This window comes from Drosophila subobscura, chromosome U (genome assembly GCF_008121235.1).
Source record: "Drosophila subobscura isolate 14011-0131.10 chromosome U, UCBerk_Dsub_1.0, whole genome shotgun sequence".
Taxonomy (NCBI): Eukaryota; Metazoa; Arthropoda; class Insecta; order Diptera; family Drosophilidae; genus Drosophila; species Drosophila subobscura.
In genome coordinates, this window is record NC_048534.1 from 10,324,985 (window position 1) to 10,341,011 (window position 16,027).

Here is a 16,027-nt window from a genome sequence, read left to right on the forward strand (position 1 = left end):
TACATATGTACTTTTAATGTTGTAACGCAAATGGAAAGTAAAGCGTAAAGTAAGGAAAACAAAACATATATTTAGACATCTTGTACGAAAAATGTTTCTATAAAACAAAAACCAAAAACAAATCAACAAACAAACCGCAAATTTATATAAGCAATTGTTTAAAATCTTAAAAAAAAAAATCAAAAACAAAACTGCATAATGATAATATTTCTAGTTTAATGTTTTGATTGTTCTATTCTTTTTAAATTAATTTATTGAAATTTTAATAAATCAAATAAATGAAAACAAATATTGGCTGAAATGTTTATCTTGGGAAAAGACTTAAGGCCATTGAAGAAATGTGTGGAGATCTTTCAACTGTAATAATCGCACCTGTACTTATTTCCTTCATTCCAAATTTCTATTCCCGCATGACTGTATCTTTTTCTTATAGCTGTGACTTACCAGCCTCTCCAGTCACGCTGGATGCAAAGCCGCATTTTGTTTTATTTTGTTGCGTAAATGGCACCTGGAAAGCCCTCAAAACTGATTGATGACGCATGGTCCAGCCCCAACCGGTGGTTCGTCAGTCTGCGGTTCGTTCGTGGTACAGAATGCTCAGAACTTTCTAGAGGTCAGCCAATAAGTTAATTAAAATATTGATTAACACACAAAATAAAAGCTGGACCCTGCTTATTATCTTTAAATATTTATGGGTCAGAAAATAATTAGCTGTAGGCCTCTATCCATTTGATTGCCTACTGGCCTACTGGCTGTGGGAGTATTTTCAGGGGCTTGTCATCTGCAGGGCCGTCGAAATGTTCACAGCCCACTGAAGCCGAAATGGTCTCCTATTTGCGTATATTTGCAAATTGAAATTGTTGCTATATGTATTTATAATAGCCGGATTAATATCGCCTTAGCGTGGGAGCTGGCCATCCATGTATCTATTAGCATTATTCGAATAGCTCAGGGAGCGTGCCAAAATTTACTTAGTGCTCCCAAGTGCTAAACCGCCTTAACCGACTGACTAATTCAAGTTCAGTGGAATTTCAAGAGAGTGAGAGGACAACTCTCACGCAACCCAACCCGTCTCATAAAGTTGTCTTGCCCAAGCCGCTGGTGGTTCAGTTGGCTTTTAGTTTCGTTTCGAGCTTTGTCGCGGGCGGTTGTATCGCACGGAATTTTGTTGTCTCTTCAAAAGGTGTGTTAAGTGCTGCTTCGAACTGCTGACATTTTGTAAAGATTTGACCAGCAAATACAACTTTTTGTTGTCATAAAAACCGAAACTAAACCAGGGCAAAAACACAAACGATTCAAGACACAAACTTATATCAACTTTTGTGTTGTCCACGCAGCTCAAATTGAGTCAGTCAAGTGACAAAGTTTGCATAACTTTTTAGAGTTGGATAGTACAAAGACCCCGGACTACAAGTCTCAATTGCCGAAACCCGAAAATGCTGCAAACCACATAAAAATATCAAAGCAAAGTGTTAAGTAATAGCAAATAAAAATGGGCAGAAACTGGAAAGCAACACAAGCGAAGCTTAAACAAATCGGAGACTATTAATTTGTGCCCACAAAAGTCAATTAACAATTATGCCTGCATATGCATTTAGACACGCCCACAAATCAAACTGGAATCGATACGAAAAAGGGCATTAAGCCGCAAAAAAATGTCCGAAAAAAACCATTATTAAAATGCGTGTAAAAAAATGTACAGACGATGCCCCAAGATCATAAATAAAATTTGTTAGATGGAGCAATCAAAGAGAATGGCGGAGCGGCTCATTGAAATGCTAATGCCCGAATGACGAGACAGAGACTCAACTTGAACTCAGATGATGATGAGGCCGAGTCGAGTACACTATAAAAAAAACATACAAAAGAGTGAGTGCGGTGCCAGACAACTTGAGCAATGATGAAGCAGAAGAAAGGTTTGATTGGATGCGTAAATAAAGTCTCTAACAAAAGCAGTTTCAAGAGTTGTTTATGTAAGAAAAAAGAGAAGACGGATATTGATCCAATAACATCGGAAAAAGTTATATTTAAACTCAAAGAAGTTGATGCCATTGCATGGAGATATTCGTTTCAAAACCATGAACGCATATGAAGCTCTTTCAAATGAAATCAAAAACCGATCTTATCTCGAACATAAGAAACATGTATTTATGTATGTTTGGAACGACAGTAAACCCTCATCAATCTTCAAAGAATCGCAGACATCAGTAGAAGTCTCCTTAAAGTGCACTCAAAAAAGGGTATATAAAAAGTGAAAAGCTTCCCCAAAACATGTCTTGATTTCTTTGGTTAGATAATGAACCACGCGACTCGCTTTTAGCCAGAAAACAGAAAACTTTGTTTGTGGTTTGGCAACTTAAGCAGAACCAAGAGCCAAGACAACTTTCAAATAGTTGAGAGAGACCAAGACCAAGCCTGAGACCAAGCCAGAGACTCTGAGTCAGAGGCAAAGAAGGCCAACGGTTGAGGCGGTGCGGGGGCTGGTGCTGGGCCTAGTGACAAGATCGAGATTTTCACATTATTAACTGACAATGATCTGGTTATGGCATGCCACAAGGCCGCTGCGGCTTAACGGAAGCTTAACCAGCCTTTCATCCGTATAATTTTAATTGATTTTGATGTCTTTTTGCAGTTATTTGATTGAAGCCATGATGTCTGCCTGGTTTGGACTCCTCCTGCTATGGCTGGTCGGAGCGCTGGCCAATGATAATCTCCGCGTGGCCTACGAATGGCGGGAAATGGACTTCAAGTACGAAACCGCGGACCAGCGTTGGGCGGCCATCGAAAAGGGCGACTTTAAGCCCGCCAATGTAATACCCTTTGGCCTGGAGGTCTACAAGCATCGACTCTTCGTGACCCTGCCCAGATGGCGGGCCGGAGTGCCGGCCTCGTTGGCCTACCTTGATCTTAATGGTAAGCGAATGAGACTTGCATTGTTGCAGCCGCCAGTAGCCGCAGCTGTAATTGCAGTTGCAGTTGCTGTTTTTCTGTGCCAAGCACTGAACTAAAATCTCAGCAATTGTTTTGGTTTGTGTCTGATCAACTTGACCATCCAAAACAATTCAGTTTCCTTTCGCACTTGCCGGGCAATTACCATAATTCCGCACGCTGCAGCTTGCTGGCGTCATTAACAGCCCCACACTCGGGGCCATAGCTAATAGATGCCAAGCTCGTTTGGCTTAACTGTGGGGGCTGTGAGTGTACAATAACCATAGTCATTTGGTCACAGCAAGTGCAAAGATTGTTTAGATGGTCATAGGATATTTGAGTACACTCGAGCGGGGTTCATACAATTATTGGGTTCCCTAAAAGGAAGATTTTTGTTTTCGAGTGTTGATGTTGATGTCTTTAAATTTAGAAATAAAACATCTGAATATATTGATTGAGAGTTTAGCTAAGAGACGAAGCATTAACAAGCATCGAAGCTTCTATCAAGTCGTCGGAGTTCAATTAATAAACTAAATGAGTGAAGGTAGGTAGATACTTATTCCTTAGATTATTATTGTCATAAAATATAAATATATAAATGTAAAAAGATTTCCCAAGTTGAAAGATCGTAAGATATAATATTGATCCCTACACCTTTTGATCTGGAAGTGACAGTCCGCAACTGAGAGCTTTGCAATTGAAGTTAATTAACATGAATGAACGTGCGTGCTGGTACATGTTAATGACCCTCTCTGAACCCCCTCAATGAAGTAGCTCTACCCTTAGCTGGCGATTGGGAAGTTGCCGCAACCACAAGATCAACCAACCGCTAATTAACAAGTCGAACAATGAGCGCCCATACAAGCCACAGCCACAGAGTGCAGCCAATGTCAGTGGAGTTTGTTTTGGATTAGTCATTCGAAGCAGTCACCCAATGAACACATCCAAAATGTTGTTGATATTCCAATTAGCAGCAGCCAAAAAACCAATCAAATTGAGAGCAAATACCCCGCCTTAAATGGAATCATATTACCAACACTCTCTCTCTTTTTACTTTTATAGACACCTCGACTAAAATGCCTGCCCTAAAGCCCTACCCCAGCTGGGAGGCCCACAATCTGGCTGAAGCGGAACCAGAGCTGGTTTCCCCATTCCGTGTGAGGGCTGATCGCTGTGGCCGCCTGTGGGTATTGGATTTACGCATCTCTGGTGTGCTGGAGAAGACCAAGATGTATGGAGCGCCGCAGCTGCTGGTCTACGATCTGCACAACGATGATCTGCTGCGTCGCCATACGCTGCCCGCCGGACAATTCAAGCAGGGATCCTTTCTGGCAAATCTGGCCATAGAGGATGGGGACTGTGAGAATACCTTTGCGTACGCTGGGGATCTGGGCAGTCCCGGCTTGGTTGTCTACTCGTGGAAAGACCAGGAGTCGTGGCGCGTGCAGCATCACTACTTCCATCCCGATCCCATGGCCGGCAACTTTAGCGTCAGCGGCATCGAGTTTCAGTGGGATGATGGACTCTATGGCTTGGCCTTGTCCAAACCTCTGGAAACGGGCTTCTCCACGCTCTACTTCCATCCGCTGTGCTCCACAATGGAGTTCTCGGTGAGCACTTCTGTGCTGCGCAACAAAACCCTGGCCACCTCGCCGGATATCTATAGGGACTTTAAGGTTCTCGGCTCTCGTGGACCCAACACCCAGGCGGGTGCCGAGTTCCTCGATCAGGAGACTGGTGTGCTCTTCTATGCTCTGCCAAACTTGAATGAAGTGGCCTGCTGGCGCACCTCTCAGAACTTTAGCCACAGTGCCCAGAGCCGCATCTTCAGGAACAACGACAGCATGATCTTTCCCAGCGATGTGAAGGTGGATCAGGAGAAGCGTCTATGGGTCCTGTCCAATCAGCTGCCAGTGTTCATCTACGACGAGCTGTATGCCGGATCCATCAACTTCCGCATTCACACAGCCAGCGTGAAGGAGGCCATCGAGAACACAGCCTGCGAGAGTAGAACTTCCCCGCTGCCGGATATCATTAACAAGTTGGGCGATATCCTCAACACAAATGTCATTCTGAAGTCCACTTCGGCTGCTTCCCCGATGTCTGTCAGTGCTCTGCTGATGGCCACTCTCGGTCTGCTAATGAGCTTCAGACTCTTTTAGATCCTAACTACAGGAGAATCCTCCTGTCCTCTGTGTGTATTATAAATAGTTTTTAGCTTTTAATGTTGATTAAATGTAAGAAATTTATTTGATTAGTGGTGGATCTATGGAATGCCAAGCCAGCTTGACTCCTTGACTATCAATTTGTTGACTTTTTCTTATAGACTGTGGCCACATCGATGGTCTCATCGCTGGTCTGCGACTGACCATCCTCTGATGCTTCACCCAATTTACTTTGCTCCTTCTGCTGCATGCGCTTGATGAAGCCACCACAAAAGAAGAGAGTCATCTGCAAGGGAGAAACATTAATAATCATAAAGATGGGAGGGATATATATCCTACATGTTCCAGTATGCCAATGAGTCCTAGCACTGAAAGGCCCAACAGGAAGCCCAAAGAGCCACCAACATCGGCTATAAACTGCGTTGTGTCATAGCTCGGGCGCTCCTCAATCATCTGTAAAAGGGAAAACCAATCATTAATTGCACGATATATCATTTACCATCCACATACCGATATCAATTTGGTTGTGTAGTAAATGTAGATTAGAGAGCGAGGCTCCGGCTGATTGAAGGCTTTCCGACTCTGTATGAAAGTTGTGTAGATGCGGGACTGGCACGGCAAAATGCAGTCACAGTCAAAGTCATCCTCGTTTTCATAGACCCTTAACAAAGGAAAGATTATTACAGGAATACAAACAGATAGAATGCACCTTACTCCTTATAGTCCGATATTAAATTCCTCATGGATAAAGTGTCGTTGCAGGGCTCATTGACAATCTCGTGCATCCAGGGACCCGAACATTTTGACTCATCCGCCAAGTCCTGCCAGATGCAATGATCCCCGCACTTGGAAGCAGTTTAAGTTTAAGTCTCAGGCAAACAATCTTTCGTTTAACATTACCTTCAGGTCACTGTAGCCCTCATCGCTGGAGCAGGGCACATCGCGTGTCTCCACATTCGAAAAGTATTGACTCTGCAGCTTGATCTCAATCTCCTCATTGATATTCACGAACACATATTCCACACGGCCCGAGCCCTTCATGTTGATTTCTTTGGGGAAATAGAACACATTTGAAAGTGCAACTTGAACCCAAAGTAAAAGTTTACCTGTGAAATTCTCTCGTTTATCGTGGATGAAGACATGCCAGCCTGTGCCTCCAGTATCCACATCACTGGTTGAGGTGGTGGATCGGGCATGCTCTACCATCAGAGAGTAGCCCACAGATTTTGACACACGCTTGGTGGGTGCCTTGGGCCGTAGGGTGTGACAGCGACCCATATAAAAGTGCAGACTGCTGTCAATTTCCAGATCTAAAACCGATTGGATGTGAGTGTATTTCCCCAACATATTGCTGAGACTGTACCCACTGTTCTTGTCGCCATTCAGGCCGTAGAGGACAAAGGTGTCGCTGATGTCGTGTGTGGCATTCTCAAAGAACTCATCCAGGGATACTTCACCAAACGGATAGTTCATCCAGCAGGTGGCATACTTTGGATGCGGGCAGTAACCCCCAGAGAGGTTCTGCAATAGATAAATTCTGCTCAAGTTACCAGTTCCAGGACTAACTCGATGACTAACTCACAGTGAGAACCTCCTCTCTGTAGGGTGGCTCCCGACATATGGTTATCGCTGGCATCTCAATCGTGTCGTTTACGTTGTAGTAGGAGTGAGTGGAGATGGGTGGATTGTAGAGCTTTGCGAAGCACTCGTAGAGCTGAACAATCACCACGATGCTGCAGGCGAAGAGCACCAGGTAGCGGATGAGTTTGGCTGGATCCCTTAGTAGCCAGGCCCGCGTCTCTGACCAGTAACCCATGTCGAATGGAAAGTGAAACTCAAGTGAGGTGTCAATGGCACTTTTCGACAATGGTCGCTGCTCGCTGCTCGCTGGTGGTTACCAATTTCTGTCATGGCTCGAACCCCAATATCTTTGCGATGTGCAGCCGCACAAATTCTCACAGCTGGTCAAGATAAGCCTAATATTGATTTATGAACCATGGTGTTGTTTAGCCCCTAGATAAAGTTTTCGCTCTCTCTCTGAGCGTTCAAGCCCATGCTATCAGGATCGCTTGTATCTCTTGTTTGCCAAAATGTTTTACGAGTAGCCGCACGAGGGGGAATTCAAGCGTAACATTACCAAAACATGCTGTTCATAATTGTTTGTGTCTGGTGTACATAGGCGTAGTAGATACTCCGCGGAAACCGTAACGTATCTGCGCTTATGGCGGGGATATTGCGGGAATATTGCGCTGTATATCTGCAGTATCTCTGGCTGAAATCAGCGCCATGGTAACCAATTTATGGTTTTATGTCTGTTTACTCACTGGCGGCTGCATGTGCACAGAATTTAGAGGCATTCGCTTTCGGGCTCGATTGTGGGGAAACATTGATCCTCTTTACGGAGAAATTTAAGTGAAAGAAAAGTTAAGAAAAATGCATTTTGGCACACAGTTTATGTTCTTCTTTTTTTGGAGTTATTTTGAAGCATTAATAAGATTTCATTAATGATGATGTGTGACCTTAATTTCTTAAGAAATTTTAATACTTTCTTGAAATTAAATAAAAAAGCTCTCAAACGAACTGCGACTACTTTGATTTTCTTCACTTATTTATATTTGAAGAAATTTGATGTAAAATTTAGCTTTAATAATACCTCAAAATATGTTTGCTATAGTTACATAGTTTCTTTCCTCTAAAAATGTATTCTTTTCAGCATAAGTACGTAGATAGATCCACTTAAATTAAGCGTATAAATTATCTGCAAAATCAAATCAGAACCACTTGTCTTCAGTGAGTTCCCCATCCTACTTCAAATTGGACTTCTACCCAATGATTTCACACCTTTTCCACTTGCTAATTGAGCTCATATTATCCAACTTATGTAAAACCCCATTCACCTAAGCATCTCATGCGATTATTTGTACATAGTTTGACCTTATAGACATAGCCAGCCAAATCTAAGCAAACACCTAGACGATTGCCCAGCTATTGGCAGGCTATGTTCCTCTGTACATAACAGGCCATATAAACATCCACAGATCTGAGGCTTTTCTGTGGAAAAACATATGAAAGGCAGGCCAAACAATGCGTAGAGGATCCAGCAGCCAGCAGGAGAAGAAGAAGCCCACCCCAAAAAAAAAAGAATAGCCAAAACATTCCTCAGTTGTGACGTTAAATCAGAGCAGAAGAGCAGACCTCGCCACGACCGACCCACTGCTATATATTGGATCTAAGCTCCTATATACTCGTACAACCAGCACATAGAGGGAAAGTCAAAAGCAACAACAACAACAACAAAATGAAGAAAAAAACTAATAAACAAAAAGAAACTTTCGACTAAAAATAGACAAATTGAAACATTTCGAGAGATGAAAACACCAATACACTACGTGGACATGGACGTGCTGACGAACACGAGCAACAAAACCAACAACAACAACAAAAAGTGTTGCACACACACAGCTGCAAGAGAAGCTCGTGTATTCGTATCTGTGAGATATGTTGACGGACTCATCGGTCCACGTACCACACGGCGTATGCGTTCGTTCGTTCTCTTGATTCTCGTATAGTTAGTGCCCAGGACGCAGTCACAGAGTCTTCTGTCTGCGTGTGTATCTAGTAAATTTTAGATATTCCTATAGATATGTATAGCCAGCGCAGAAGCGAACAAACTGCAGAGTAGAACGAAGAAATTGTTCGCTTGTGTTGAACTTCTTCGCAACTAAATAGCTTTTGTTTTAAATTTAGACCACAGCGGCGTCTATATTAAACGCATATGAAATGTTTTTTAGATTTAGTAGGTATGTTCTCCGAGCTATGTACACATAGAGGATCCACCCATACAATTATACATTATTATAGACCCATATGTACACAATCTGCGCGGCAGATCCAGAGCTCAGAACTTATCTACCTGATGGTGTTGCTGCTGCTGCTGCTGCTGCTCTCATCTTTTGGCAATTTTGATTACCTTAACTTGAGCACACAACTTCCTAGCATTAACCATACAGTAAAATCTCTTTAGAGCGGATGGCACATTCATTCAGCCTCAGGAAAATGTGCATAAAAGGAGCAACGAATGTTCTACAAAATTTGTTTATTCTTTCAATAGATACTCCACTGTACAACCATTTACATTCACATATATACATGCACCTCTGCTTTGAATATATGGCACAGTCTTCTTCTGCTCCCGACCCACATCTGTATGTGGATGGGTTCCTTTGCTTTCGGTGGAGTATGAAATATGTTTTAAAAATACTTTTTGCTTGTCGCTCATAAATTTCTAAAAACAAAATTGAAAAATACTTTTACACACTGTTGCGTACTGACTCATTTCCATGCTGTCTATATGGCCTGTATATGATTAATCAGTCTGCATACACACATTACACACAGAGGCGGCGTCGCAAAGGGGGCCTGAATACATTATTTGTGTGTGGTGCACCTCCTTCTGGCTGCTCACAAGAGCAACATTTTCATTTCTCGTTTTCACTCATCATTAATAAAAGTCTCGACGCTATATAGACTTCGATTATTGCATTCCGCTGCACTTGAGTTGTATATTATTTATGTAGTAGTTGTTGCTTCTGTGGATGATTTGGCTGCCTGTCGGCTGCTCGGGCACTTCGCTTGTGCCGTCGATTTAATTGGGTGACAAATGCTTACAGAAATAATTCTTAATGCTCCACACATCAGTGACTAATACTAAATGATTCGATATGATTGCCTAATTAATAAGCAATATATGACAACTGCATATTCATATCTATACATAAATATGTAGCGGCTAGATCCTCTGCAGATTGGATTTACATTATGCGTGTGTGGTTCTCAATTGAGCCGCGGCAATTAATCATTCGGCATCCGCACGCAGCCAGCTGAGGGCTGGAAAAAGATTTTGCCAAAAATATGTAAACAAACTGTTGGAACATATTGGAAATGTAAACAGTTTTACCTGATTTTTTAGTTTTGGAAAAAATATTGTTGTTTCCTGTGGATATTGATTTTTAAATGATATCATGGCTTTATAAAAATCGCGACCTTTACGGGTTTTGTCAATATTTTTCCACATTTTCTACAATATTTGTTAAAATTATTAGAGAAGTTTTGTTTATAGCTTGGCTTCTATTTATCCAATAGACCAATAGTCTACATATGTGCATACATAATTTATTTGTGAATGGACCAGGAAAGGACCTTTTCTATTTTGTACATCTATTCTCTAATCATTTACAAAAGTTTTATATTTTGATGAAATTTTCGCATACCCCATCTCAAAACTGCTTAAGATTTATGTCCTCAAATAGTTTACGAGTTTGTGCTAGAGGAAAGCTAAATTATTTGATTTAGTGATAAAGTTTTCATTTTTAAAAATTATATTTACATCAAAAATTTAAATTTTCAAAAATAAACGATCCATCAAAAAGGTTTACACTTGACACATTTCGCATGTTCCATCACAGAGCTGATCTGTATTCCTATTTGACTCTATCATCCAAAACACAATAGACACTTCCATGTGCGGTTGTCAGATTTCCCATCCATCGTTTGTTTTTCGAAGGGATGCCTGAGCTGAAACACTACCAGAGATATATAAACAGGCCCCACTATTGCATAATCCGGGCGTAATGCAGGAAGTATTCATTCATTTTTCTTGACAGGCATTATAGGCGAAAACAGAGGAGCGCATGGGCTCGTACGGTACCTGGCAATGGTCCTGCCTTCCGCACCGGCTCTCCCCTTTCGAGAATAATTTGCGAAATTAAGAGAGAATTTGGGTATTGGGTGTGGGCATGGGGAGTACGGTTCACTTTGGTGCACCAGAGATACTATGCAGATGCGGCCGAGTGCCCGACGTTGACCGACGATCGACGATCGACGAGCGGGGAACGTCAGCCTGACGATGGATATTTTTATATCGACAATTTGGATAGGTTCCAATGCATTTAGACGAGAGTTATCTATAGAATATGTATGTATTTTGGTCACGGTTGCCGTTTTGAAAATATTTTCCCTGTGTACCAATTGCTGTTTCAAATCATTCGGGAATACCATTCGACACAAATTTCGCGCAGGGTTACTGATACTACATCAAAATCAAAACTGATGGGGCGGGATATATGCCGAAGTCGTAACCCTTCTGGGTGGCATGTGCAGGCAAATACAATGTTGATTTCTAGAGAACTTGGGAAGTATGTTCGTTAACTGAATAGCCATCGATTTAAAATAATTTTAAATCGCAAATAAAACCTTGACCTATGTTACAAATGAAGCAAGCAAAGAGATTTAATCGAACTTTCTCGAATAGCCAGTAACTAAATTAATTTCTTTGATGTTCGAAACTCCTTGAAACTGTGTAAGGAATTCATTTTTTAATAAGACTTAGTTGATGATAAAGGCCAGAATTTTCAGAAGTCCTTCTTAAAGATGCTCGCAAAACGAAACTAAAAACCGTAAATCTTTGCAAGGTTTTACTTCTACTTTACCATAAAATGTTAGCTATAGATGTTAATGGATTAGAAATGAATTAGATGTGGCCTTAAAAAGTCTGGCTCAAAAATCAAAATCAAATTCTAAAATTATTTCTAAAAACAAAAACAGACTGTCTGCAACAGGTTTTTTGTGAATTTGATCCATATTTTAGGCGTCTGTTGGTGCCAATATTATGATTAATGTTTCTTGTTTAAAATCTGAACATTAGCTCATAGAAATCCACACTCAATCTGTCCCACTAACCTATATGTATATGGGATATATACAGCAAACGCATGACGGTGAACCTCCTACAGAAACGTGTTCCCTCTGATCTGCTTTTATGTGTTCATCCTCATCCCTCAACCCCACTTTCAAAATGCCTTTCAATGTGTCTTTTACTTGGCAGCAACGACGGGTGCTGTTCTGTGGTGGCGATGGTCATGATGGTGCAGGTGGTGCAGGTGGGTACGGTACGAGGAAACCTCTCACATAGGCACTCGGCTCGGCAGCTTTGAAATAGCCCATTGCATGCAATAATTGTTGCTGCCTCGTGTAGACAGGCGGCAGCATCAGCCCATTTCGCCCCCCCGCTATACACTCTTGTGGCTGCCCCAACCAATTTGAGGGAGGCCGCCCATGCCAACGAGACCAAGAAGCAGAAGAAACATCTTGACACTAAAATGCAAAATTTCTTTGCGTCAATGACTCAAAACCGAAATGTGTTGGGCTCTTTGATAAAATTAGGAAGAGAAGAATAGATTCTTTGTTGCGGTTTTTGCAGGGATATTAGCAGGGATTTTTCTATTGTTTTTGATAGCTCGAACCATCTGGAAGTGCTTTTAATAGAACAAATTAGTGTCCTCCCTAGGGATGGACCATATTTAATGGCAAATACAAATCTTTACCTTGTGTTCAGTATATAAAAAATAATAATAATAAATCACTGTCTTTGTGCTTATAATAATATACACCTCTTTGGGGGTTATAGGAGGTTGCAATTTTATTTTGAGTTAGCGAGCAATCTGAGCAACACCCTTCAATTGGCCAATCTTAAGTACATGTCTGGGTGGACCCATAATTTACGACCACTAAATGTCCATTCTACATAAACATGATAAACATATGCAGATCTCTACCCTAAATACATATGTATTATAGTCTAACTTAACGCCTTGCATAAATACTCAAATATTTTCGCAAAATCGTGTGAAATTCTGCTTCAGTTTGGGCTTTCTCGGATTTTGTTCGTATTTTTTCAGTATTCTCATCGACAATGTCGCAGATTTTGTTTCAGCAGTAAAAACATCTGCAAAAGAGCCAAAAAACCAACAAGAAAATTATGATAATTGTATATGTGCGAAAAGAAACGAGAGGCATAGGAGAGGCACACAGATTCCGATCTTGAGGGAGAAGAACTCACACATTTGATGAGAACTGAAATTTGGGAACTATAAATATTCCTAAAATGTTTGAAAATTGTTTTTGTCTGAATTTATTTGTTGTTTTTCGTTATGTTTTTGTTGTTTTTGTTAAATCTTAAATATTTTGAGCATTTGAAATCATTACGAAAATTATTCTTCAGATATGCCTTGCTGTAGGTGTATCATTTTATATTTTTCTCTTCTCATTCCAATCATGCTTTCTATTTAACATTTAATATATTTTAATAATGCCAAAAATGTAGCATATTGAAATTTTTGTAATTTACATGCAAATTATGAATATTTTTTGTGTCGGAATTTGACGTTTGTTTATATTTTTGTTGTTGTTTTTTCTGTTGCTCAATTCTGTTGGCATTTATCATAATTGTCTTTGTCGGCGGACCGGGCGCTTGACAAATGCCTGACAAATCGGGAGAACATGGGTTTCATAAGAATGCATTCGGTATCTGCCAGATTCGAAACACTCTTGGGGATTTTAGCATTGAAAGCTGAAGATTTTCGCATTGCGCTGAAGGACGCCGACAACGTTGATTTGATTTGGCATTTCTTCGCTATCGTATCTATATCTAAAGTATCTCTCCGTATCTATGTATCTGTGGCAGATTATCTGAGTATCTGTGTACCCCGAAGTGCATCTGTATGGCATGTCGCTGGCGCTCGTTTCGTATTCGCAGTCGCAATCCCCATTCTCTCTAGCCCATCGATGTTTTTTTGAAGTTCACATTTTTATTTTTGGCAGACAAGGAATCTCTATGTTTGCACTAGTTCATCGATCATTTCTTGATAGATTTGGGTCTATAGCTTGTCCTTTGTTAACCAAGATCTAGATCGATCTACCTATCGATGGGTAGTGATCTTTATTGATCTATTTCCCATGGACAGGCCGAACGAACAGCTGTTGGTATCGTTGGAACTGCTGGCCAGCCACTGAACTGTTCGCATCGACGGGGGGCTTATTGTGCGATCGTAAAGTGATCACCGATTGGAAGGAAGCTGCACAGCACCCACCACGGCTACCTTCTCTTTCGGCTGCCACCCCTCCTCCACCGATCTGGTGGGAGATCAAATTGGCATTGAGGTGACCAAAAACCAAAACCAGAACAAAAAGCGAAAAATGATCACCGAGAAAAACAAATAAAGAACCCCCGCACCAGCACACACCACACACCACACACCACACACATGTGTGTATGTGTATAAATGATATGTGAAACAAGTAAAAATTAAAGCTTTTCCACACTCAAAGATAAAGAAAAACGAGAGAGAGAGAGAGAGAGATCGAGAGTGAAGGATTTCTTCTTGTCATTGAAATGAATTTGACTCAGGCGTGTGGCCTGAGAGCGTGTGGCAGAGCAAGCGAGATAGCTGCCAGCATAGGTGAGCTTCCCCATGCTCACGCAATCGCACGGCAGAAAGCTTTCGGCTCTCACAGCGATCCTGCCCGCGATTGCATCATATGCTCCACTCACACACACACTCGCGCATTGCGATGGTTGCCCACTTGCTGGGGGAGACCGAGACCGTTGGTGCTCCCGGCCTCAGCCAATGCTAGACTAGACCGAAAAAGGGAGCAAGAAAAAGCGAAACAGACACGCACACACACACGCACTGGGTGGGGAAGCTTTCATCGAATCGGGCCGGCCATAGGGGAAGCATGGGTATCAAATTGCCCCGTATAAAAGGCAAGTTTACCGGTTGCACGGTTCAGAACGGCTTTCGAGCGCGTAAGTGCAACACCTTTGAATGTGCGATTTCTGATTTTTTGGATATTACCCAGCATCCGCAGCAGCAGTGGCAGTGGCAGTAGCAGTAATCAGCAGCAGCAACGGCAGCAGCAGCAGCAAAAGCAGCAGCCGTAGAGTGTATAAGAGATAGCAACAATTTGACCTTTTTGTCAAAAAGAAAAAACCTAAAAAGAATTATTACTACATATACAATTTCCATAAACGAAAGGAAAGAAAAGTGTACGTGTGTGTGTATGTGTGCGTTGTCCTGCCAACAGGATCTACGAAAAGCTTGAAAAACTATCCATAAAATCTGTGACAATACGAACAGTGACCCGGATTACATCGGATTATCGAATCAACTGGATTACAATTAACGCCCCAACCTTAAGAATTCCTTCAGTTAGTTAACCGAACAATTTCTTAGAGTAAATTATGATTTTATGATGATAGGTAACCGGATCGATCATCATTATCTTGTGTAACAGATCAACCAAACCTCACAAAAGTCGTTAATCAGTTGAAGGACTGATGGAAAAGTGACACCATCAAGGATAAAAGAAGTTTATAAGAGGAATGAACAATCATTTCTAGATTTTCCCAAAAGATCCTTAATCAAAAGAAATTAAATTGAAACTTATCCAACATCATATCATATGTCATATATGATCAAATATTTTCAAATTATTCATGCATCAATCAAATATATGTAGAGATTTTCCCAGCTCGAAACAGCCAACTGTTACTTCATCAAGAAAATTAATTGTGGTTCGAAATGCTGTAATAGCGATTTCGAATTACTGGCTAGATGATTTCATACACAAATACCTGTGTGGCAGAGAGAGATATGCGTGGCATACCATACCATCAAATGAAAATACGAGTACAAATAGAATTAGAATTCGAATTCGTTGCCGACTCATACACATGGGCGAAAATATTTCGAATATGTTTTAAAAATAACCAAAGGCATTAGAAAGAGATCGCCTATAGATACGATACATACATATATACATACATATATGTATTTTTATGTAGATATATCTATGTATGCCATGCGGTAGCAAGACGAAAAGCTCCTCAAATCTACCAAATACCAATACATATATAAGATATATATATATATTTGTGTGTGTGTGTATGGTCTGGCTACCTCTATACGTATGTAGTTTCGAAATAATTTCGAGAATTTTAAAAATAACGCATTCGCGTCGCGTCGAATCGAATTGAATCGCATCGGATCGTCGATTGTCGATTGTGTGGATTGTCGAAAATATCGCATATATCGCCA

General features: G+C 41.1%; 2 protein-coding genes across 3 annotated transcripts; one reads left to right on the plus strand and one right to left on the minus strand.

Moving 5' to 3' along the window:
- The first annotated feature begins 1,115 nt into the window (after window positions 1-1,115).
- On the plus strand, window positions 1,116-5,177 carry LOC117901514 (protein yellow). Of its 2 annotated transcripts, XM_034812286.1 has the most exons (4): window positions 1,116-1,120; window positions 1,913-1,916; window positions 2,633-2,913; window positions 3,991-5,177. In XM_034812286.1, the coding sequence occupies exons 3-4, from the start codon at window positions 2,649-2,651 to the stop codon at window positions 5,088-5,090; spliced, it is 1,365 nt and encodes a 454-aa protein (XP_034668177.1). In that variant the 5' UTR covers window positions 1,116-1,120; window positions 1,913-1,916; window positions 2,633-2,648; the 3' UTR covers window positions 5,091-5,177. The 2 variants fall into 2 exon arrangements, with proteins under 2 accessions (XP_034668177.1, XP_034668176.1); XM_034812285.1 differs by lacking the exons at window positions 1,116-1,120; window positions 1,913-1,916 and adding an exon at window positions 1,122-1,183.
- A 17-nt stretch (window positions 5,178-5,194) lies between these two features.
- On the minus strand, window positions 5,195-7,126 carry LOC117901515 (degenerin del-1). The gene is made up of 8 exons (XM_034812287.1): window positions 6,676-7,126; window positions 6,461-6,614; window positions 6,200-6,403; window positions 5,994-6,142; window positions 5,808-5,938; window positions 5,604-5,754; window positions 5,433-5,546; window positions 5,195-5,379 (listed from the first exon to the last, which is right to left on the minus strand). The coding sequence occupies exons 1-8, from the start codon at window positions 6,907-6,909 to the stop codon at window positions 5,230-5,232; spliced, it is 1,287 nt and encodes a 428-aa protein (XP_034668178.1). The 5' UTR covers window positions 6,910-7,126; the 3' UTR covers window positions 5,195-5,229.
- Between the last annotated feature and the right edge of the window lie 8,901 nt (window positions 7,127-16,027).